This window comes from Onychomys torridus, chromosome 14 (assembly GCF_903995425.1).
Source record: "Onychomys torridus chromosome 14, mOncTor1.1, whole genome shotgun sequence".
NCBI classification, from domain to species: domain Eukaryota; kingdom Metazoa; phylum Chordata; class Mammalia; order Rodentia; family Cricetidae; genus Onychomys; species Onychomys torridus.
The window spans coordinates 51,782,069-51,808,139 of NC_050456.1; the positions used below are offsets into that span (position 1 = coordinate 51,782,069).

The following is a 26,071-nucleotide window of genomic DNA, read 5'->3' on the forward strand; positions in this document are numbered from 1 at the left end:
TGTCTGTCCGCATGCACATGCATTTATAGTATCTTCATCCTCAAGTCCCTAGCCTCCAAGCACCTCCCATTACTAACCATGCCCAGTCATGGTCTCCATGGCCACAGCCCTGGCTTAGGAGCCCTGACCATAGATAACCTAGCCCTTGAAGTGTAAACCTCCTCCCATTAAAAGGGAGTTTCCAAGAAGGTCCCTAGCTTTGGCTAGAATCCACAAGAAGGTAGCTTCAGAAAGCATTTGGAGTTCCTACAGACAAGTCGGGCTCTGGTGATGGTTGTTTATGTGACATTATACTTTGGGCCCCTCCCAATGTCACTGTGGAATAGAAAAGGCAAGTGTCAGCATTTCCATTTTACAGATGGGCAAATTGAGGTTTGAGGATGCTAAGTGATTTGTCCAAAGTCATACATTACTCGGGTAGAGGGGACATGAGAACCCTGAACCAGTGATTCCAGTGCTCAGAGAAAGTGGATACCAATTTTACATTGCTAGCACCTTCTTTTTCCCATGCAGGAGGTGGCTCTGGATAGGCAGAGCAAGCATGGCTGGATATAGAACAGGGAGCACCCCCCCATCTGCATGTCTAAAGAGAACGGACTCATGCACACTCTAGAAGGGGACCTGTCAGGTCTCAGAGCCACAGTTTGGGGTTTTAGACTTTTTTCCCCACTTTTAAGCCAGTGTAGCATTCCAGAACATTTGGGCCTTTTTTCCCCCTAAAATTCATTTAAAATGAATGCCCAACCAAGAAATTAGCCATTAAGGAGATCCTGCTTTAGGTTTTGTGGGAAGAGAGAGTGAGCCAGCAGAGTCTGGGGAAGAGATGTGCCACTCGGTGGAGATGGGCTATCCCTCCAGCCCTTCCCTAGGCCTTTAGAATCCACACAGGCTCAGCAACCAGCAGGAGGAAGAAGAGAGCTTGTGAGGAAGGCAGAAATGCTGTCTGGACAGGGGCCCTTTAAATGAGATCATTATGTATGCATGTAACTAGCTCTGAGGCCACAAGGCCTGCAGGAGAGTGACCCCCACTCTCTTGCCACAGGTCATTCTGTAAAGGAGTTGGGGGGGGGAGGGCACACCGCTTGGCTCCATGCCAGGCTGCCCTGGGTCCAGGTGCCAAGAGCAATTAGCCAGGGGGAGGAGGACCCCTGTGGAGTGGCGGAGACAAGCCTGCATCTGGGCAGAGTGGCCCAACTAGCCCAGGTCTCCAGGGGCTTCTTCAGGAGCTGAAGACTAAAAATAACTCAGGCCTTTGTTGCAAGCTGCTGGACCACGGCGACAGAGCTGATTTCAGGGAAGCAGAGCATGCGCGAGGGTCCTGCTCACTGGACCTGCCCTTTGGGCAAATGATTTTTTTTCTAGAAATATGTCAGTTACCATGCTGTTGCTGTGATTCAAAGACAGCCCAACCCACGCCAGCCCACAAGGCTGTCATCCGACACACAGAGTTCTTGGAATCTAGGCCTCCCTATACCTCTTTCTCTAGAAACTTTCTTATTTCAAACAGGAGTCCAGCTCATAGCGGGGGGGGGGGGGGGGGGGCGGCTTAAGTTACAAGAGCAGGCGAGGGTTCTGAGTCATGGCCACCTCGTCACAAGTAATCACCACACTCAATGATCTAGTTAGGTAATGATCCTCTCTCCTCCATTCTGAAATCTCCAGTCACATCACAGTAGTCACTGGCAAACATATACTCCACGGAAGGAGGAAATTGCCCAGGAAAGGAATTCAGAGTGTAGCATTAACACTGAAGGGTTTCCCAAAGCTACACTCTTTCATTCAACATAGACCATTGAATGGGCAGCCTTCGCCCACCTCTCTGATGCTTGACTCCCACCAGCGGAAATTGAGCCAGGCCTTGACACTCAATTCAGTCGGGAGGCACTGGGAATCTTCAGCACTTTTCTGTGTCTGTAGACTGTGGTTTGTCTCACCTCAAGGACACCACAGTTCTGAAGGTCAAAGAACCACTAGGTCCCTTGCAAAATCTCTCTTGATGAACAGCAAATACTAACTGGTTATGCTGGCATCCCAATTTATTCTCCCATCTCTCGAGCCCTCTCCACCCCTCATCAAACGGTTGTGCAGTGGATCAAAACCATCCCAGCTGAGGTTTGAAAACTGCAACTCTTCTTAACCAAGAGGTTTCCAAGCTCCATCTTCAAGATGGCCTCCAAACATAGACATTTCCAGGGAAGCTTGTAATAAGTGACAACTTCTCCACAGCATTGTGTTCCTCTGTGAGAGTTTAGGATGAAGAGCTTAAGCTAAGGGTGACGAGGCTGTGTGAAGGGATCTTGAAACACAATAGGTTTAAAAAACACACACACACACCATCAACACACAAGTGATTGGTGAGCAGTCACAAAATGGCTTCCACTAAAATGGGAAGCAATGAGAGGGATGCACTGTGAGGGTGAATGTGAAGAAGATTCACAGGGCTAGGGCTGGATTGTTATTCCAAAGTGCAAGCTCCCTCTGGTAGAAACGAGGAAGGACTGGCTGAAGTACCATGTGTGAAGCTGGAGGTCACAGGCAGGGCAGTAGGTGAGTAGAGACCTTGCCCTCTCGGTTCCACATGTCCAGGCCCTCCTGTAACTATTCATTTTCCTTACAGTTGGTCTGTGTGAATATGCAGGAGGAGTGCTCCATCTGGATCAAACAGGACTCCAGTTCAGCCTCTCTGGTGGCATGTCACATCCTGTGACCTGAGGCCCTAGGCCTGACAGCCAAAGGCTGAGGCTTTCTCTTTGAGCAGCTCCCAGCATAAATGGCAGCTCCAGCTTCCTATAAGAGACAATAGAGCATTAGTAGCATCCCTTCTCCTAACTGTTGGGCCCCAGCCTAGTGACTTTAATGCCTATTTGTCTTTGACTTCCATAATTCAGAGACCAAGTCTCAGTCCTGAAGGCCTGGGACATCCACTGCTCAGTGCAATGCTCAGAGATATCAGAACTATATAAAGAGCCCCACCCCTTTGTCACACCTCTTAGCCATCCTTGGTACACCTGTACTAGTTCCTTTAGAAACTCACACCTCCCCACTGTCGCAACCACACATCTGAGAAACATCTCCTATGCCTCAATTTCCCCATCTGTCATTTGTGAAGTTACACCTAACCTCTTAGGACTATGATGATTAAATGAGACAAACCATGAAAATCCCTTAACACAAGGCCCGCACCACAGTAAAGGATCAGTAAGGGGTAGGCGTGGTAGCTGCTGTTGTTATTGTTGAGTTCATCATCATTACCTTCTGGGGGCTCGGCCACTGGGGGATTTAAACAGTACATGTGATAACCACGGTCACAGTCATCGCAGAAGAGTAGCTGGTCCTGGCAGATACAAAAGGGATAAAGTGGGGAGGAGAGAGATGTCATTACTTGAGGACAGTGGCTTCCCCCCACTTATTCCTCTATTCTTATTTCCATAAACAAACTTTCCAGGCTCCATTTGGGTTCCTCATTGTCTCTCAAACATGGCTTATACTTTATCAACATCTGAAAATTGCCCTCTGACGCCCCAACAAATCCTTCACCACCTTAGGGCCCTTCTCAACTCATCATCTCTTCCCTGATGGCTGCCTTACATTTAGGCTCACAGAAATTTCTTGTCCTGGACTCCCATGGTCAGTGATATTGTGTATTTCTCTGACCCCTACCTCATGGCAGTGACCTAACACACAGATTGAATTTCTGCTCTTCCCATCTGTGCACTGGGCAACAGCTGAACTGGGTGGTAACATCCACTGTGTCTCAGAGCTCCTTTGGGATTTCAATGTAGATGCTAAGAAAAGCCTCTTCCCCGGCTGGAGGCTGGAGCCCAGTAGGAAGCAAGAGATTGGTTGGTTCTAGAAGGAGAAGCCAGTAACCAGGTGAAGGATGCTAAGAGCCTGAAGTGAGGCTGCGGCAGGGCAATGAGGAAGCAGTCACTGACTGGTGTAGTTGTCTAGGCTGTGGCATAGTTAGCCACTGAGACACAGCCAGGAAAGCGGCCATGGGGGTAGGAGAGAGAGGACAGCCTCAACTAGAGATCCAAGGTCACCAGGGAGGGATGTCCTGGAGGCTGGAGATCAGGACAGAGGTCTGGGCCCGAGATATGGATTTAGAAGTCGCTGGTAATGAGTTGGCAAGTGGGGGTCCTAGGAGAGGACGTTCAGAGTGCATGACAGCAGACACCTCTGAAATGGTATTCATGGAGGGCTGTCCCTGAAATGATACACACAATTTTGTGTACAGATAGAAATGGGTATTCTGAGAAAAATGTGTATTTCTGAAAATCGAGTGGCTTTCTATCCATGGTTTTCATGGAAGTCTCTGAAGTCTTTCCCCAACGAAAGCCACGAACACATTTTCACCATATGGGTATTAAGGGACAGGAAAGACCAAAAGTTTTGACCAAAAGAAGCCCAGGCAAAGAAAAGGGTGAAAACCAACATGCCAGCTTGACTCCCAGGAGGTACACCATGGCATCAGAGCCTAAAGAAGCTGTAGGATTGTATAATTTGGTTGTGATATGAAGAGAAGTAATATTAGTGATGTATTAAAGACATCAACAGGGGGTTGTGGATTTAGCTCAGTGGTAGAGCGCTTGCCTAGCAAGCACAAGGCCCTGGGTTCGGTCCTCAGCTCTGGAAAAAAAAAAAAAAAAGACATCAACAATCCCTACCATAGCACTGACACGAGGCTCCAAAAGAGGAGGGATACCATAGACTGGTACGCCTCCCCACAATTCAAGTATATGTGGGTCCAAGCACATTTGTCATGTGTGGTTGTCTAGAATCCTTCCACTTCTTTTTCTTTTCAGGACAGTGTTTGCTCATGCTAATGCCCATGAAAGAGATCATTTTAAAGGAGATCGAACTCCTAAATCTAAGAGGCTGGATCCACTGATCACCACAGTGCTAGTGGGATGGCAATCTCATTCTGGGATCTGCAGGAGACCTTGTGAGAAGATCCCCAAGGTCCTGGCAACCACCCTACTCGTTTTTTGGGCCCCCACTAAGGCTCTGTATTAACATTTTCAGTAAGACCAAAGTCTAGAAGCAACCCAAACGCTAGCCAATAAGAGATGAGCCGCATGAAACTAACAAAGACCCATGAAACCTAAGGGTGGAGACTGTGGCTACAGATGGCTGTGGGAAGACTTCTAGGATGCTCAATGGGGAAAAATCGGAATGGGAAAAACATCCCTATCTCTTGCCATTTAGTTACGGGTTCAGCATACAGCACACATGCTCACATTTAAACATAATGTAAAGACAAACTTTGTCATTTTTAAGAGGTCATCTGTAAGCCAAGAAGGAAATGAACTTTGGAACCAGAAAATGGAAGCTAGGTTTTCTTGACTACATCATTCTTTCTAGATTTCTTTGTGCAACTATTTTGTATAGTCCTAAACCAAAATTAAAATCTTACTATATCCTTAAAAGGAAATTCTTCATAAGCGAATATACTTGTTTATCTAGCTACACAACAACAAACAAAGTATTTTGGGGGATGACATATCGTCTTTCTTTATTTTTTTATTTGGGTTTTCTTTTGACTCAGGGTCTTGCTGTGTAGCCCATTCTGGCTTCAACCTTGTGAACCATCTGCCTCTACCTCTGGAGTATCCAGCTAACACATGATCTTAATAACCAAGCTAAATGTAAACATGTGTGTATATTCATTGAAAAGCAAAATATTTCACATGCTGAAGGAATAGACATGAGATCAATGAATTAATAGAAAAACCACATAATCAGTTCTAGATGCAATCTAGAAGTATTTGAATAAATAAATAGTGTATTTTGTCTTTTAAATAACAAAAATATGTTCTAGATCTGCCATTGAAAATGTTCTGAAGCTGGATGGTGGTGGCACATGCTTTTAATTCCAGCACTTGGGAGGCAGAGGCAGGCATCAGATCTCTGTGAGTTCATGGCCAGCCTGGTCTTCATAGAGAGTTCCAGAATAGTCAGGGTTATACAGAGAAACCCTGTCTTGAAAAACCAAAAAAGAAAAGGTTCTGAAACAATGATAAACAGGGTAAACCTTAGCCCCTCCAAATCAGCAGTCTTTGGGAGATGGCTGCTTTCAGACTGGCCCATGAAGCGTATAGATATCTTCCTTTGTCCAAAAGAAAGCTCTCAGGATAATGTTGCAAGGGCTTAGTCTCCAGCCTGAGTGTTTCCATGGACCAAAGAGAATTTTAACAGCAATGGATGGAACCAAAATACATTTAAGTTCTTCAGTGCATAAAGATAGTATTTTCAAAACTTAGTCCCTTTGGAAGATGTTAAGGAAATCGACACTTTATTTATTTGTTTGTTTGTTTGTTTGTTTGTTTGTTTTTCGTTTTTCGAAACAGGGTTTCTCTGTATAGCTTTGCACCTTTTTCCTGGAACACACTTGGTAGCCCAAGTTGGCTTCGAACTCACAAAGATCCGCCTGGCTCTGCCACCCAAGTGCTGCGATTAAAGGCGTGCGCCACCACCGCCCGGCTAACTTTTATTTATTTTGATACCATTTTAGACTTGGAGAAAAGTTGCAGAAATGGTAGTTTCTCTATTCCTCTTCAGCTCTCCAAAATCAAAATAGTAACACTTTACACTGCAGGGTAAAATTATAGAGTGAAGATTGCCATTGGTGTGATGTTATTAACTGGCCTAGAGAAAGGGCTTTAATCTCCTCCATTTCCTCACTTGTTTTCCCTTTCCCAGGATCCTACATACCATTTACTTTTTTGTCACTTTGTCATGGTCTTTAATTGTTGGATTTTTCTTTTACTTATTCACTAGAGTCAGTTTTCTCTTTCCACCGTGTGGGTCCCATGGATCAAACTCCAGTCCTCGGGCTTGGAGGCAAGTGCCTTTACCCACTGAGCTGTCTCACAGGCCTTCTTTGTTTGTATTTGGGGGGACAGGGTTTCATGTAGCTCAGGCTGGTTTCAAAGCCACTAAGTAGCCAAGGACAACCTTGAACTCCAGGTACTCATCCTCTGCCTCCAAGTGCTAGGATTACAGGTGTGAGCTCCCATACCAGATTACACAATACTGGAGACAGCTCAAGGCTCCACGTGTGCTAGGTAAGGACTCTACCAAGTAGAGGTATGGCCCCAGGTTTACTTGTATTTTCTTTGTGTCTCCCAGTCTGTGACAGTCCCCCAGTTTATCTTCCATTACCTTGACACTTTTCAATTAATAAATTGCATTCATTGACAATTTCATACATATTTATAATGTAGTCTGGTTAGGGCCTCCCAGCCTCTCTCATTTCTCTCCCACCCCTGTCAACCCCATTCTACCTTACGAATCTCCTTCTCTGGTATTCATTCATTCATTCATTCATTCACTCATTCAATTTCTTATTTTATTTTGTGCCCAACAGAGTTTAACTGGGATATCTGTGTGATCCCAGGTTTGAACTATCCATTAGAGTCTGGTGGGCTCACCAGTCAGCACATGACTGGATACAATGCCCACCTCATCCCAGGATCTGTTAATCGGTAATGGTGTGGTGGTAGTAGAGTCCTGTGGGTCCCTCCCCATCCACAGCTGACTGCTGGGAAGGCCTGACTTGTGTAGACCCAGGACCAGTGCACAGCTGCTGCGAGTCCATGGCTTCCATGGCCGTGTCCTGCTCAGAAGATGGCATGTCAGGGTCCTTCTCCCTATCTTTGGTGCTTACATTCTTTCCACCCCTTCTTCCGCAATGTTCCCTGAGCCTGAGGAGGGTGGTGTAAATGTTTTCACCTAGGGCTGAGTCCTCAACTGTCCTATTTTCAAAGCAACTTGTACCATCGTGTATCTGCATTCACCTCTGTCCACTCTAAGCAGAGACTTCCCTGATTACAGCTGAGAGAAGCCTTTATAGGCACGCACAAATGTTAGGAAGGCTGTTTATGCTCTCAGGAATCTGACACTTTTGAAGAATATGGGTTGGGGATTTTATAAACATCATTGGATGTCTTGGACGGATCTCTTCATGTATAAAGACAAGTGTGCAAGTATTTTTGGCAAGACCATCACTAAAGTTACACTCTACCCTTCTCATAGCATCATATCAGGGTGTCACTGGAGCTGGTATGTCTGGTTACTTGCAATATCATCATATCACTAGGGTGGTGACTGTCAGTGTGAAGTTACTAAGTTTCCTCTGGTAATACATAATTAGGGGCATATTTTGAGTTTATGCCAATATCCTGTTTTATATACTTTGATTCACTACATTTTTTAAAATAACTTGATGCTTGCCTAACTGTGGGCTTGCCTATGATTTCTCCTTCTGTATTTATTCATTGGAATTCCACTCTAAAGAAGTATATACTGTCTTCATATTCTCCCCTCTCCCTCCCTCCCTCCCTCCTTCCCTCCCTCCCTTCCTCCATCTTTTAAATCTCATAATATACTAAGGGATATTTGTGTTGTCCTCTATGTTACGAGTCAATAGTATCATTTTCTTTCTCAGTTGTTCCTAGATTTGGCCATTAAGTGTTCTTTCAGGTTGTTGGTTCTTGTGTTCTTTAGAGGCACACTGTCATTTTTTTCTAGCACAGCCCCATTTTCTGACATTACAGGATATTCCAGGCATGTCCTGCGTAGTTGGTACCCCATCCTGGCACCAGTCACTTATCTAAGGATCTCTGGCGCATTTTACTAAGGAATTCTATTTAGAACCAATCTCTGGGTGTTGGGTGTCCTTGTTGCTTCTAGGTCCTTGCTAGGTTTGAAGATGAGTAATGTTCCCTAAGGTCTACATAAGCTTGGTACCCAGGGCAATGGTATTGGAGACCTCTGGAGGTGGGGTCCAGTAGCGGGGCTTTAAGTCACTGAAAATATACTTTGAAAGAGACTGTGGGACCCATTCCTTCTCTCTCTCTCTGTCTCTCTCTCTCTCTCTGTCTCTCTCTCTCTCTCTTTCTCTCTCTCTCTCCATCTGTTTTGTTATATGATCACCTTATTGTTACGTGCTTGCTCTGTTAAGTATCCTCACCAAAATCCCAAAGCAACTGGGCCACTTGATCTTGGACTGAAACCTTCATAACCTCCAAAATCATGAGTTAGGTAATTCCTCCTATTTTATAAACTAATTGGCACATTGCTGTGGTGATGAGAAGCTGACTAACACAGCCCTCTTTGCCAACATATTTAGGAAATAAATGTGTGCATGGGTATGCATCTATATCATTCATATATGCTTATACTGACCATGAGTTTACACACACACACACACACACACACACACACACACACACACACACACACATACGTAAAGCCAAAGGACTCAGGCTCCTCTTTTATGGTTATTCTTATTCTGGCACTTAGAACCATGGCTCTTTGTCACAATATTCAGCTATTCATTTAGACATATAAAGTCGATTTCAGATTTACTAATCCATCTACTCATGAAAATAAATTTCTTAGCTGGGCTACAGCATTTGCAATGCAACTGTGTCTGTCTTTAGTCCTGCAGCACACAGTCAAAACACCATTTCCCCACACTTCTTAGGCTGGTTCTTCTCTCAGCTCCTCAGTCTGGTTATGCTATCTGCTTGTTGTATAGATAGAGTCATGGCTTACTGATTGCTCCATTTTAGCTTGTCTAGCCTCCTGCTTAGCATTAAATATGTATCTGTCTATGAAAACTTTCTCTTGATCCAAGCTATCCAAAATGAGTATTCCCAAGGCCATGTTGCTCCCCCCTCATCCCCACTCATTCCCACATCACTGTATTTCTCCTCTCCAATTCCATGCACTCCTGAAGATAATCACCCCATTACCTCCTTGTTTAGTCTTTTACACAAGTGCACAGATGTATGCGCATTTCCTTACATAACCTTTTCCTTCCAATGAATGCAGCCTACAGTCAATAAGATATTACATTTAACTCTGTTTTGTCCACTCATCATGGAAATCATTACATATCCATGCACAGACATCCTCCTCATTCTTTATATATCTTCAGTGCACAGCTGCACCAATATCTATTCTATCATTTTTCTATGCATGTACATTGAGGTTATTTCTGATATTTTAAACTAATAAACCAACCAACAGACATATATTTCTGTAGTGGGATGTATTCTTCAGGGTAGACTCCCACAGATGGGATGGCTCCATCAAAAGTGTGTAGTAGTTTTGTTAGAGATCACCAAATCCCCCACCCCAGAAGGATCATGTCACTTTGCACTCTCTCTAACACTAGATGTAGGAACCAGTTTTCCTATAGTTACATACATTGCTATACTTGAAAAAATTTTGCCCATCAGAAAGGGAGAAATGGGGTCTTGGTTTTGCTTTGAGTTTCTTTAATTGTGAGTGTGTTTGAGTATTTATTTCAATGTTTAAGGGTCATTTTTATATTGTTTATGAATCGCCTTTCAAGCATGTTTCTCCTTGTTTATCAAGTTCCTGGTTCTCTGTCTCTCATTCATCAGAGCTCTTTATATCCTGGGCCATTGGCCCTTCCCCTGCACTGGCTACAGATACTTCTCCCCCATCTGTCATCCTTCCACTGGATTGTGGCCTTTGACTATGCAAATTTTCAGAGTCTAATTTTCCAATATTTCACTTTTTTGTTTCACTACTCTGAGGCAACTGGAAAACCTTTCCTAGTGTTTGAAATGAAAGAGGGATCTGGTGCTGGTCTGGTCTTAGTTTTTACATTTAAATTCCCAGTCTATTTGGAGATTGTTCTTAAGTCTGGGTGTGAGGTATGAAGCTAATTCTGTCTTCTCCCAAATGGCTCCCCTATTGTCCCGGAATCATTCATTAAAAAGTCTATATTTGACACAGTAATTTTAGATGCAACCTTTATCCTATACTATATTCCCCTATGTAGGTGGGTCTATTCATAGGCTTTCTTTTCTCTTCCAACTGGTCTGTTTGTCCACTTGCACATCACTACCACACCATTCCACTCTTGGGGCTCCCTGAAAGATTTAATGTCTGCTAGTTCCTGTTACGAGCACAGTTTATCAGAATTTCCTTGCCCATTTTATTTGCTGAGCCCAGGTTTTATATAGCCCAGGCTGGCCCAAAACTCACCATAGGCAAGGATGATCTTGAACTTCTGATCCTCCTGCTTCTACCTCCTTTCCCCAAATGTTAGGATCACAGGCATGCACTACTCTGCCTGTTTCTACTGTACTGAGGATAGAACCCAGGACTTCAGGCAATCTAGAAAGCACTCTACAACAGAGATACAACCACAACCCTTCCTCTGTTATCCAAACCCACTTCTTCTTCCACAGGGACATAAGCATCAGCCTATCTAACTCCACAAAGGAGGCTTGTTGATGCTGCTCCTGGTGTCCATTTGCAAATTAACATGGGCAGAACTGATGTCTCTGTAGTATAGAGTCTTTTTATCCAATGTCATAGGACACTGTTCCAGCAGACCTTTATGTTTTCAAACACATTAACATTTTTTTGTTCATATAGACTCTGCACATTTGCTCGTAAGCACATTCCTAAATATGGCTTCTTGTTGCACTGTAAATACAGCAATGTTTACTAATTGATTAGTTTTTACTTTTGCAAGATTCATTTTTAATTGTGTGTCTGTCTGTCTACATGTGGATATGCACACATGAGTGCAGCTATTGGCAGAGGCCAGATACATCTGATCCTTTCACAGGCAGTGGTGAGCCACATGGTATAGATGCTCAAACCAGAACTCAGGTCCTCTGCAAGAGTAGTATATACTCTTAACCACTGAACCGTTTCTCCAGTTCCTAACTTTCACTTTGTATATTCAAGTTAGCCCTATCGTTGATTCTATGGTTTCCCAGACATATTGCCACCTCACATGAAAATAGTGTCTTAATACAGGCTAAATATCCTGTATTTGAAGTGCTTGAACCTAGGAGTGTTTCCAATTTGTGTGTATAGAATGAGGCATCTTTGCGTTGAAATCCAAGAAGAAAGAAAAAAATTCATGTGTTTCATATATGCTTTATACACATATGCTAAAGATGCACTATTTTTAAATGATTTTATGCTTGAAATAAAGTTTTAAGCAACAGAATTTTCCACCTGTGGCATCATGTTGGTAAAGCCCTGGCTTCTGAGCTCCCTGTGGATCAGCACTGCTCAACTGGTATTGTCTGTCCTTGTGCCTCGAATCTATGTCTCTTGTCAAATGGTGCTAACTAATATCTCTACAAAACTATCAAATGCTAGCAGCATTGAGAAGATCCTTCTCACGCCAAGTTTTTAATGTTGATGGAAATATATCAAGTATTTTTCTCATTAAACATGATATGGGCTCAATTAGAAAATATATTTTCTTGTGTTTAGAAGCAATCTTGTAGTTCATATTTTCTTGAGTATTTTTTATTTTCATGAATAGATGATGTTTTTGTTAAGATTTGTTTTATTTTTAATTATGCATATGTATGTGCATCTGAGACCAGGTATGTATTTGTCAATGGAGGTGCCCCATAGTCTAGAAGAGAGCATTACCATAGAGCTGGACTTGTAGGCAGTTGTGAGCCCCTGATGTGGGTACTGGGAACTGAACTCAAGTCTTCTGCAATAGCAGTACATGCTCTTAACCATAGAGACAATCTCTCAAGTCCCATGAATAAATAACTTAACTATCATATTATTTTAAAAACTGATAAAGGAAAAAAGCAAGCACATATGCTGCCTTTTATATAGGGTACCAAAGGGTAGCATGGGTAAGTTTCTTACTATGGAATTACTCCAGATAATAAACAAAAGAAGAATCTATCAAGTAAGAAAGTGACTAGTTTGCAGCCTCTAATGAAATGGTCTCACTGAATTTCATATAGAGGTACCATCACAAAAAGAGAGACACCAAGGACAACAGATGTGGTGATATTTTATCTGTGTCCCCCAATAAATTTTATCTGAGGATCAGAAGAAAAAGCCAGCCACTATAGTAAACATAGAAGTCAGGCAATGGTAGCACATGCCTTTAACCCTATCACTTGGGAGGCAGGGATCTGTCTGGATCTCTGTAGTTTCAAGGCCACACTGGGAACAGAGCCAGGGGTGGGGTAGCACATGCCTTAAATCCCAGCACTAACTATAAAGGTCTGGAGGTCTGTACAGACAGACAGGAAGTGACAGCGCTGGGCAGGAAGAGGAAGTGATGTAGCTGGGCAGAGAGGAAATGAGATGGCAGAACAGAAAGGCATATAGGCGTGGGTTTGCAGGAAGTAGGTCTCTTTGACAGAGGATCTCCAAGCGGGTAAGAACATTACTGGCTTCTTTCTGCTCCCTCAGCTTTTCATTCTAATTTCTGGCTCTGGGTTTTTATTAATAAGACCTTTTAAGATTCACCTCACAAACAGACTCCATCAAAAGTGTGTACTGATGACCCCACAAGAACACATTCAGAAAAAGGAAATCCTGGGGACTCCATTGAACAACTGATTTGTAAGGTGAAGGGACATCTATGTATTATTTGCAGAATGCAGACATTGAAAGAAACTTCAAGATACATCAACCAGCTGCAATGCACAGACCTCATTTGGATCTCAATTGCAGCAAATACGTTTAAAAGACAACTGACTAAGTAGAAATAGTTATTGGACATTTAATTATATTAAATAGTATTGATTTGAGACTATAGTAATATTTTGGTTCTTTTCTGTTAAAAAGTAGCATTTTTCTTTTTAAAGGTGCAGATGAAATATTTACCAGTGAAGTTATATGATGACTAGAATTGAAAAGTAGGGGCTAGGGAGATGGCTCAGCTGGTAAAATACCTGCTGTATAAGCATGAGGACCTGATTCCAGGACCCCACACCGTGTAAAAGCTAGGTGCATGCATGACACAACAGCTTTGGGTAGAGGAAGCCGTGTCTGGAGATAAAAAGGATCCTTGGAGCTCGTTGGCCCTAAGCTAGCCAAACTGATGAGCCTTTGGATCAGTGAGATATCAGTTTCAAAAATCAAGATGGGGAGTGATGAAAGAAGACAGTTGATATAGAACTCTGGACTCCACATGTACGAACACATGTATACACACCTACATAAACGGGTGTGCACACAATGCACACATAAAAGATATTAGTACTTATGAAAAAAAGATTGGACACAGTGGCCATTGTTGAAGCTGGGATAGAGTACACCAGCTTTCTTATTCTCTCAACCTTTGTACATGTTTGGAATTGTCCATAACAACAACAACAACAAAATGTTGAGTATCCTGCATTTCTTGCATTTACTATGTCATCCAAGTGAGACCACACACTAGAATGTGGTGAAAACAGCCAAGTGCATCCCACCCGAAGCTGGTCACGACCATAATCACTGAACTCTGGGAAGCGAGTGGCCAGGCTGCTAAGGGTGATGGTCAAAAAGAAATCCTCTGCTGGCCACCTCTGGCATCTTTCCCTGAAGGCACAAGGACCCCAAGGCAAAAGTACAAGGGTTCCAAGGGCTGTAGGGGCTTAAAAAAACCCTGTCATTTCCCCCCAGAACCCAGTGCCTGGAGCTCTCTCCTCTCCACCTCTCAGAGGGCTCCCAGCCCCTTCTGTCTCTTCTTGACACAGGAAAAAGCCAAACTCACATCGTTCTCCGAGGTCCCGCACAGGATACAGGACTTGCATTCTATGCACTGCCACTTGTAGGTCTTGACTGCCTCAGTCATATTCAAAGTGAACTGCAGACAAGTTGGGTGACCTGAAAGAAGCCAGAAGCAACGGTATTAGGACAAAAGAGTGTGACCTGGACCCCTAACACCACCAACTCCAGACACATCTTGGCAGGAGTAGGGAGGAAGGCAGGTGTGGCACTGGCTGGGAAACAGACTGGGAGTCTGAATGGGGCTCTGTTCATACCACCTCCAGTCTCGCCAGATAGAGGCCAAATGGAGAGATGGGTATTCACCTTCTTACTAAGTACCATCCAGTTCCTCTTACTCCAAGAGCCGTGTGTCCCATAGGTGTGACAAGTAGAGTAGAAAGCAGTGATCAGAGAACACTAAAAGGGATGATGTGGAGCACACAGTCCAAGGCAACCTGGGGGGAGGCATCAGCATCACCTCCCAAGCTCTAGATGAAGCTGGGGCAGGACAACTTATCAATGCTACTTGGAACTGGGACCTCCTATTCGCACTGCCTGAGGGTGTCAGGGATCACATAAGGTTTTCAGGGACAATGCTTAGGGGTAATAGGTGGTGTTTTGTGGTTCCTTGAGTCTCCAGGCCCACAGCCAAGAGATGAACAAAAGCCCAAACTCTGAACAGTCACAGAAATGCAAGAAGAAAGGAGTCTGGCAGGGAAGGCACAGGAGTGACTATCCCAGCCAATGACCAGGTCTGTCCTACAGGTGTCGTGCTAGCTAAGCCTACAGCCCAATCAGGAGAGGGACTTTAAGCTGGGACCATAGACCACACAGCCCTTGAAGGAATGCCTGAGGCTTGACCTGCCGAGCAGGACTCCATCAGCCCCCATTGAGTCTAAAGAGCAATGCCACCAATGAACAGACAGCTGGGAGCCACAAAAGGTACAGACCCTTGGCCTTCTAGATGTCAGGGAAGAGAAACTTAGATGTTGTCCCCAGGTTTCCCACTGCTGTGACCTGGACAGGCAAAGCCCACTGCTGATTCTGCTGTAAAGAATCAGCAGCTTGGCCTAGCCCAGGACCCCACCCTTCTCCAGAGCTCCCACTGCACAGAGCATTGGCCCCTTTCATATGAAGGACTTTGTTCCTTAAAGGATACTATAAACAGGGGTGGGGTTAGATTAGAGTTAGGGTCACTTCCCAAGTGTCCCTAGCCCCCAGCAGAGCCACATCCCAACAGGAAGCCCAGGCTTCCCTTTGGAAGCTTCAGAGAGCCCATCGGACCATGCTCGTTTGGGTGAAATACCAATATCTATGTTAGTACATCAGCATAAGAACCTACCAGATTTTGAACTCCCCGGGTTTCTGGGAGTGTTAGCGTAGGGGTAAATAACCAGTGGTGGGGAGACAGGAGAAAGAGACGAGACAGAAAGAAACCTGAAATTAAAACCCTGCACGGATATCCCGCGGATATTCTGGAAAACATCTCAAAGTAGGATCGAAAGAGAATACCAGCCAAGCTGTTTCCTCCACTAACCTCTCAGAGTGAAAACAGAATGGGAATAGCAGGGACATTGTCAGCTGTGGACTTGGCGGTATAGGCTATAGGTGCCCAGGTTCAACAGGACGTTGATGGAAAGGAAGGAGCTGAGATTGTGGGACATACACCCACCAAGGCAAGGTGGTTTTGTGCAGTTCCCTTGCCTTGGGTCATACCCCAGCTGTAAAGAGCCAGCTTACGCTAAGAAGAGCTCATTAACTCAACAACTGTTTCACGAGCAACTGCTAAGCTGGCTGTTATGCTAGACAGAAAAGATCTGGTGTGAGCAAGACAGCCTAAGCCCTCCAAAAAGACCTCAAATTACAAAACCCCCGTGCACAACTGTTTAATCACTATGGTGTGACTTACACCATAAAGAAAAGCTGAGTTGGCGACAAAAACCAATGGGAGCTCCTAACCAGAGAGGTCAAGGAAACCCTCCAGGGGAAGAGGCGTAAGTCTCTTCTGGGCAGATCAAAGTTAACTGGGTGGGAAGGAGAGAAGATGCCAGGTAAAGGGACCTGCATGTGCAGGCTCCGAGCAGCCAGGGGCTTTGTGAAGTAGAAGGAAGAGAAGGGCCAATGAACATGAGTGTAGTCTTCTTTGCGAAATGAGGGGACAAGAGGGCACCTGGGAGACAATGAAGCCAGACTAAATAGGCAGTTATGGCCTTTATTTAAGCATTTGGGCCTGTGAAGTCATTGAAGGTTTTCAAGCAGAGCAGAGGCTGGATGATTGTGTTTTTTAAGAAGATTCTTAGGCGTAGAGGATCTTGAGGCTGAAGATGCAGCTTTGGATCTTGGGGGTTATATACGTGCCAGATGATATAGAACTATGCAGGGGCACATATCAAACATTCACAAATGTGTATGTGCACACGAGCCTTGGAAACAATAAAACCCACAAAGGGTTTAGGAGGGCAATAGTTGTGCTATTGCATGTGGGTATCTAAGATGCTCACCACTGGGGGAAAGGCACATGGGATCACCGCCATTTCATACAAACCTATAGTTACTTTCAAACAGAAGAAAAGATCTTTTAAAATAAGAATATACAAGTGAAAATGTACATCAACAGGAAGAAAGAGGGTTGGAGGAAGGAAGGCCTGGAAAGGATTTGCTACAAGGCTGGGGAGATGTAGGGATTTTTGCCAGGATTGGTTCTGAGGCTGATGCAGCCAGCAGAAGAGAGATAGGAAGATTCCACCTAAGAGAACAATACCTAAGAAAGTGACAGTAAGTGACCCATCTGAATGCCGAGAAGGTGGGAAAGTGAGTATCTGAATGAAGACATTAGGCAGCGTGCCTTGAAACTCCCGAGATGAGGAACACCATGGGAAGAATGTGTGGCAGCCCTGGAGAAGGGGGTCCACTCTGTTCTGAGCAGTGCAGGTTGGATCAGGGAGGGGAACACAGGGTTGAAAACTGTTCACAAGACAAGTATGGACTCAAAGTAGAAATTAGGCCAGGCATGGTAGCATAGCTTTGATCCCAGCACTTGGGAGCCAGTGGCAGGAGGATCTCTCTGAGCCTCAGGCCAGCCAAGGCTACACAGAGACATTGCCTAAAAGGAAAAAGAAAAAAAACTGAAGATTGATTTTGCTAACTAGGTGGTAATTGAAAATATGAGAATCAATAAAAGTAGGAAAAAGAAAAACAAGAAAAGAAAGAAAGGGAAGAAAGGTGAAGGGATTTTTTTTTTAAATCTAGGACTAAGCTTTGAGGAATCACCTATTTAAAGACAGACAAGCTGAGGATGGAATACATGCCTATAAATGCCAGCACCAGGGAGCCTAGAGCAAGAGGATGGTGAGTTCGAGATCACCCTGGACTACATAGTAAGACCCTGGCTTCAAAATAAAAGCAATGGAGGAAAGAAAAAACAGTAAAGGAAATAGAATGGCCAGAGAGCCAAGAAGCAAATTGGGCAAGTATGGAGTGACCATAGCCAAAAGAAAATGGGTCAGCTGTGTGATACTGCAGGTTTGTCTTTGTTCCATAAAGATCCTGAAAGAGGGGGTATTGTCTATGGCCATACCATCCTGAATGTGCCCAATCTGGTCTGAATGAGGGAGTGTTGACAGATCAGCACAAATGCTGTCCTGCTAATAATAACATTCCTCATGGTGCCATCTTCCCGAGGAAGGAAGGTCAGCACATTCCATGGCCTGGAACTCAGCTGGCAGCTGCATTGGAGCCTCTGCCTGGGTGGGGCTAGGGTAGACTGTGTGGTTCCCATATCTCCAACACAGCAAATGCTAGTTATCAGTGTATTCTGTGTCTGAGTTCTCCTACAGTAGGTATGTCTAGTCTTTGACATTGCAACACGATATTGTTGTCTACGAAGTTCACTCATGAGAACTGCAAAATTGAATTACAAAAAATAAAAAAAAATGAAATCTTGATAATCTCACAATGTTTTATAATTTTTGTGTTGGACCGCATTCATAGCTATCCTAGGGCACATGTGTCCTGTGGGCCATAAATTGGACACATCTACAAGATCTACACAAACACTGTGCTATGTTCTAGGGACATTTTGGGGTGATAGCTTTAGTTAGACAAGGGAATGGTGGCAAATGGATGTTAGAAGCTCCTACTAGAAGTCTGGGGGCAGGGGAGAGGGCAGGATATTGCACAGGCATTCTCTGTGTTGTTATTTTGAGAAGGTCATTGGCTTTCCAAAGATCTTCTGATATGGAGGAGGAGACATCAGCTGCCATGCCTCCAGCCTCCAGGCTAAAACTAACCTCAGGCCCAGCTCAGACCTCAAGACACTATTCAAGCAAGAGAGGAAAATGAGGGACAGGAATGTTTCTCCTACTTTTTTTTTTTTTTTTTTTGAAAGAGCTGAGGACCGAACCCAGGGCCTTGCTCTATGCTAGGCAAGCACTCTACCACTGAGCTAAATCCCCAACCCCTCCTCCTACTTCTATACAAGGAAGGAAGAGGTGCAAAAAAGTTTAGTAGCTCTACAAACAGATCCCAAAATGAAGTCCAGAGTTAAGTTATTTGCCTGTGCCAAGTTGGCCACGCTCCAAAAACTGGAAAAAAACACTTAGCATGTAAAACTCCAAAAATACAACATCTTAGCTACCTTAGAAAGGATGTAAGAATGCACACTGTTGGGCAAAAGAGAAAGTTTCCAAGGAAGCAGTTGGAGCTTGTTTCTAAAGCCTCACTGCTGGGGCTAATTTTGTCGAGAATTAATGCTGAGGAGCAGGCACAGTCTTTCCAACCCAAGGGTTGAAGAGAAGAGAGGCATGTTGCTGGAAAGCAGTTTGCTGAGGCCCAATTACCATTTGTTTGCTCTTGAAAAGTTAACCACCACCTTTAAATGTATGTGCTTGGAAATGTTGAATTTTTCCCCCCATATCTCCAGCTTTCTAAAATTTTTAAAAATGTCCTTTTCTTTTATGCATATGAGTGGTTTTGCTGCACATATGTATATGCACCATGTGTATACAATGCCCTTGGAGGCCAGAAAAGGACATCAGAACCCTGCAACTGAAGTTACAGATGGTTGTGAGCCACCCATTGAGTTCTGGGAACTGAACCCAGGTCCTCTGCAAGAGCAGTAAGTTCTCTTAACCACTGAGCCATCTCTCCAGCCCTCCATCTTTCTTAAAGCAAAAAATACCTATACTGCTATTTAGCTCAACATATTGAAAGTTAGACAGCCAGGCAGTGGTGGCGCACGCCTTTTATCCCAGCACTCGGGAGGCAGAGGCAGTCAGATCTCTGTGAGTTCGAGGCCAGCCTGGTCTACAGAGTGAGCTCTAGGACAGCCAAGACTATTTCACAGAGAAACCCTGTCTCAAAAAAGGGAAAAAGAAAGGAAGAAGAAAGAAAGTTAGGCAGCTTACTACTAGTCCCCTTAGCGCAGTTGGTCAATGGGACATTTGTAAGATTCCAATTGCCTAAAGATTTAGAAAGTGTTGGTTGGGTATTTAGCTCAATGGTAGGATGCATGCCTAATAAATACAAGAGTTCTCATTGTCTCCAGCACAGAAAATGGCGGGCAGCAGGGAGAGGGTACAAGCTTCAGTATGTATGATTTATCCCAATAGCATCATTAAAAATCAAGTCCTTGCTGAAAGTTGAGATCCAAAAGTGAACTTGGTGTAAAGATGCGTTCCTTGTTCATACCAGTCTGCTCCCAAACAGATCTCAACCTTCCCTACAAGCTCAAACAGGAAATGTCATCCACAGCCACCTATTCAAGAGGGCTGGCCCCTGAACTAGGCTTTCAGATGATAGGGTTTGGCTTCATGGGGCTATTTCAGCAGATGGGAAGGGAAAGAAAGCCAACACAGAATGGGACATTTCTCAGACGAGGGAAGACAGACTGTGAAGATAAAGGCACAGGGTGTTCAGGATACCACAGTCTCCTGAGCTCAATAGAAAGCAAAGGTGGACCTCTGAAAGCAGGGACCACTGCCTTGCCCCTCAAAGGACAGACACATCTCCTGTCTGCACAGAACACATGTTTTTTTGTTTGTTTGTTTGTTTTTGTTTTGTTTTGTTTTCTGGAGCTGAGGATCGAACCCAGGGCCTTGCGCTTATTAGGCAAGCACCCTACCACTGAGCTAAATCCCCCACCCTGCATAGAACACATGTGCATGGGTGATGAGCATAGTCAATGGACAGCAATGAGCTTTGATGGGGTTTGAGTCAGAAGTCACATATATAAAACTCAAGGCAAAAACAGTGTTCATTTCATAACCACACCCCCCTGCTTGTATTCTCATACACAACTGTCCCCACACCTGGACACTTTAACATTTTAGGGGAAATGACATCTAAATACACCTCACTGATTAAGCTCATGTTCTGATTATGGCTTAGAAGCTAACATATGTCTTTAAGTAGTCTGTTTCATGCAGCAGACATCCCATGCAGTGAAATTCAGTTCATTTTCAATCAACCCTGGGCAAAAATAAATACACAAACTACTATGATGTTTTTCTTGTGTTATGATTCCTATTAAAAGACATTTTATTTCATTGTTGCCAATATTTAATTTGGGCTTGGTTAGGCCACATCACCAATTAAATTAAAGGTCTGGGGGTATATTATCTTTCAAGGTTTGTGCTGAAAACATAAATAAGAAGATACAAAGAAGTGTAAAGCTAGCAGGCTCTATTATTTATTCATTATGAATTTATAAACATCTAATTACATTTTATTACCTTATTTATCAATGTTGAGCTTTAAAAAACTAATTTCTCAGGAAGAGGAACCTGGATACCCAAGGTTCTCATAAAAGCACATGTAAAACTCAAGATGTGTTTGTTGGTTTGCTGTTTCATCTATAGAAATTATATGAAATGCATAGCATCACTTTTAACCTGAAGCAGTACCAAAAGCAAGTCTCCCTATGCATTCATGAAAAAATAATCTGAAGGATGGGGAGATGGCTTGGTGGGTAAAGTGCTTGGTGGGCAAGTATGAGGACCTGAGTTCAATCCCAGGCACCCCTCTAGAATAAATACAAATCCAGGTAAGGCAGTGCAGGGCTGTAATCCCAGGGCCAAGGCAAAGCTCACTGAATAATCTCTGGGGCCCATTGGTCAGTCTAGCCAGATTGGGGGAAACTTATCCAAGAAGACATCCAATGTTGGCATATGGCCTCCGATGCTGTGCACATGCACTCAAACATACCTGAACACACATACACACACACACACACACACACACACACACACACACACACACACACAATAATTTGGCTCAATTGTAAACAGTTATCCATGTTCATATACACAAAAATTATAATATTTACATATTGAAAATGCATTTAGTTTTTTTTGTTGTTGTTTTAAACTTTTTATTGATTCTTTGTCTTTTACATCCTGTATCCCAATCCCATTCATTTCCCCATCCCTTCATACCTGCCCTCTGCCCTTGCAACCTCCCCCCAAAATAAAATAAAATTTAAAAGAAAAACAAAAGTGAACAAACCAAAGTCTTAGTGTGGAAGCTGTAGTGTGGCCCAGTGAGTCACACAGTTTACCCTTTAGTCCATCCATCTTTACTTGTAAGTGCTCATTGCCATGAGTCATTGGTCTGGTTTGAGGACTCTGGCTTCTGCTACACTATCGATGCTGGGACTCCTCTTGGATATCCTGTTGTTGTCCTGTGTCATGGAGATCCTGCAGCTTTGGATCTGCAGGTCCAGCCCTTTCACCTGCTCCAACATTTCATCGTTGAGGTGGGCCAACTCACAGCCCTGGTTCTGGTCCTGGGTGGTAGCTCAATGGGTCAGGCTGCCAGCTTCCCCTCATCATCACCCCCAGGGCGAGTTCTCCAGCACTGCCCCAGCTAGCTCATCCAGTGCAGCAGGCAGCAAGGGGTAGGGACAGTGCCCCTGCTCTCATGCCCTCAGGGCGGCTCACCCACACTCATACCTCCAGGGCCAGCTCTACTGTTTTGCCCAGGCAAGGTGCAGGGACCGCTCTCCTGAGTACTGCAGTTGGCGAGGTGCAGGGACCGCTCTCCTGAGTACTGCAGTTGGCGAGGTACAGGGACTGTTCTCCTGGTCTTGTGCCCCAGAAGCCAACTCTCCCACCTGCCGTAGATGGGATCTTTCCCTCACCCTTGCCACCACATGGCAGAGACAAGGGGGGTGGGTCAGTTCATTTGTACCCTCCATATATATATATAGTTTTAATGAAAGAGTTTTATATAAAGAATAATCAAGTCTAAATAAAAACACTAAGTCATTCAAGAAAAATTGTAATTTGATATCCTTGGGAACAGAACTCATTCAGTCAGGCCCATTCATTCTCTCTTCCTGCCTTAGTCCCTCTCCCCCTCACTTTGCTTCTCCACTTTGACACCCAGCCTACCAGATGGAAGGGAGGAGGCTCTGAGTCTTTGCTTTCAATCTGTAAAGGAGCGAACCACTTCCGTGCAGCCAAGACTCCAAACTCTTGGAGAGCTGGGACATAGCTCAGAGATCAAGGTACTTGCCTAAAATGTGCTAGGGCCTGGCTTCACTTCCCCCCAGCACCACACACACTTAACAGTCCATAGGTATGTGGTGCTGGGGGTGGGGGCGATAATTTTTCTTCAGGGTTCGGCCACTGGTAGTTTGAGCATACACATGTAGACAGATAGCACATGTTGGATTATTTTTTTAAAAAGGAAAATGAAAACATGAAGATGGGAGGCACATGTTGGGGACTGGACAGACTGTGAGAAGAGAGATGGGCGCAGAGATGATCAAAACACATTGTAGGAAATTGTCAAAGAATAAATATTTTTTAAAAAAAAAATTTTTTTAAGAGCCCAACCTCTTTCCACATATATTACTACAGGCGTTTTCACAGATACTTTCTTCTCATGGATTATTTCTCGAGGCCTGCTCTGTTCATCTTTTGTAGTGGTCCACGGGCTCACCTCTGTGTGCCCCAGATGTTACTTCTGCGGCTTGAGACTCCTGCAAACTGATGACCACAATGAAATGGTACTCTAGAGGCCCCTGAACGGGTCCCCTTTTTTCTGACCATTTTTCATGTGCTTCAAAGAAGACAAAGAAGAGAAAGGGCGTGGAAAGGGCAAAGACCAAGCAAACAAAAATGCATTAAAAATAAATGACGGTGTGAGCTGTGGCTGGCTGCCTTTTGCTCAGGCAAAACACCTTACTGTGTGGCAACTTCATCTCATCTTAGAGGTCAGCTAATCCTTGCCCTCAAGCTGGCAAGCCGTACAGCACCCAGGCATCACGTGACACAGAAGCCAGAAGGTTTGTTACACCAGTTGTTCCTATAAATACCACACCTAGCACGTTCATGCAACACCATCAGGCACCTCTGGTGGGCCCAGCAGCTGACAGCTTATGAACCCTTCTCAAATGGCCTGAGAAACTCCCTGTTTTCACGGTCACATACGGTACAAGATGGAGTCTCCTAGAAATTGCTGTATACCCATCTATAAACCCAAGGGCACTGGGGTTGGTCCCCTCAGAGTGAAATGATGGGATGGGAAAGCCTTGACCAGGGTTTATGTGACTTATTTCATTGGTCCAATTTGGGGCCAAGGCACAGCATTTGAGAAGTACCCAGTTGCAGTAAGGACTCCACTGCTCCTAACTAGCCATATATAATAGCTGAGGGTCAGAGACACCTGTTTGTTTATTCTTTTGATAGCTTTTGTTGGATAAATATATGCGACAGCACTCTTTTGGGTACTGGGGACATACGAGCGAGGTAAAACAAGCTCTTGGCTCATGAAACAACTGTTGCAATTTCAGATATGTGGCAGCAGCCAAGTCTTTTAGACAAGTCACTTTGCCTCTCTGGGCATTATATTTCTGATATATTAATTTAGAGGATTGTAATATGTGGACCATGAATCTGTGGCTCACTCTATGCTACTCATACAAGATAAATTTAGAGATAACTATTGATCCTAAATTACCTATCTTTTTGGAGAAGAAGGAAAAAAAAAAAGCCTGCTAGAACTTGCTGGATAAAACACAAAGTGAAAAGAAGAAATTAAAACAGCCAATAAGTGCTACTAGAATTCATGTCGACAAACCCAGCCCAACACCAACACCAAATACAGCCATGACAAAAATCCCTAGAAATTAAAAAGCCCTAGAATGTGGTGGGATATCTGTACACTGTGTGGCAGTGTAGTGCTGTGATCCATGTAATAAAAACCTGAACTGCCAATAGCTAGGCAGGAGGTACTGGTGGGACTTCTGGGCAGAGAGAGGGAATGAAATACAGGATGAATCTAGGCAGGAGAGGGATGTCAGAAGACACAGAAGAAGCGGGATGGACGGTGTGTGACAGAATGTAGATGAATAGAAATGGGTTGATTTAAGTTCTAAGAGCTAGTTAAAAACAAGCCCAAGACCAAGCTCTCATAATTAGTAATAAGTCGTTAACTGTGAGCTGGTAGCCCAAAGGAAAGTCTGACTACACTAGAAATCCAAAGCATTTCCCGTCAATCACTCCACTCTTCCCATGAGGTAGGTTGGGCCTGCGAATATGAACTCTCTGGGATCTGCAGCAGACTAAAGTCTTGAGCAAGGTTCACTCTATGGGGACTTTTAGATCTGGGTTGAGGTAGTTGTGTGTGACAGCAGGAAGACACAGCTAGCCGGGGAATGAGAGAATGATGACATCAATAGATGTGATTCAGCTACGTCTTTCCACTTCTTCACCAGAATTGTAAGCTTTGGACTACCATCTGCCAGAGTGATGTGTGCCCCCAGTAGTGTGTGGAGGCCATGCTGAATCATTACCCAGAGCCTACCATCAATCTCAGATGCAAATCTTTAATATTGGTTATGCATTTCAGGCCCCTCTAGATATCAGGAGCAGCAACCAGCCATGGGCCTGGGCTAAAGACTCCTGGATTTTCTAGAAATGTGAGCCCAAAGAAGAAATTAATTGCTATGCTTCCTGCTGCCCTGAGTAGACCCAGGAGGGCTGATATCTGTAATTAATGGCTCACTGATGGGAAAGAGTGATTAGTCAACTCTTGATTGCCTGGGATCCTCTAATCAGGACTGTCCAGGAAGTAGAAGACGGATTCATGAGTGGTTTAAGTTCTTGAGCCATCTGAGAACTCTGAGTAGTACTTCCATTTTTCTATCAAAGATATTTCATAGAGTTGTGCCAGGTCAAATGGGAAATGGATGCTCTTTTGCAAAGACTGAGAGACAATCACGGAAGGGCCTGGGAATAGAGGATGGTTAGTATGAGTTTCAATACTTCATTTTACATTTTAAACTAATTGTGACCTAATTTTATGGTTCTGACTTTGTAATCTATTTCATTGTTATCAGAGTCTGGGTGGGGGGGGGGGGACTCCATTACATTTGACCAAATCCAATGAGCAGGTTCTCTGAGACAGGAACCGTACCTAGGGCTTACGTTTTTTAATGAGACATGAATCCTATCATGGAGAGCTCAGTTTAGTAGGTGCGGAAGGTAGTCTCAAGAATTCTACCAGGCAGTCTCACCCCTCATCTCACAGTCTTGTGTCTCTC

At 44.1% G+C, this 26,071-nt stretch overlaps 1 protein-coding gene across 1 annotated transcript in view; it reads right to left on the minus strand.

Annotated features, from left to right (window-relative positions):
- Window positions 1–1,526: 1,526 nt before the first annotated feature.
- Window positions 1,527–26,071, minus strand: part of Dpf3 (double PHD fingers 3) — a 314,556-nt gene continuing 290,011 nt past the window's right edge. The window contains exons 9-11 of the mRNA XM_036205812.1: window positions 14,528–14,640; window positions 3,253–3,334; window positions 1,527–2,787 (exon numbers count right to left, since the gene is read on the minus strand). Coding sequence (XP_036061705.1) covers window positions 2,717–2,787; window positions 3,253–3,334; window positions 14,528–14,640 — 266 coding nt within the window. The 3' untranslated portion in view covers window positions 1,527–2,716. The remainder of the gene's footprint in view (window positions 2,788–3,252; window positions 3,335–14,527; window positions 14,641–26,071) is intronic.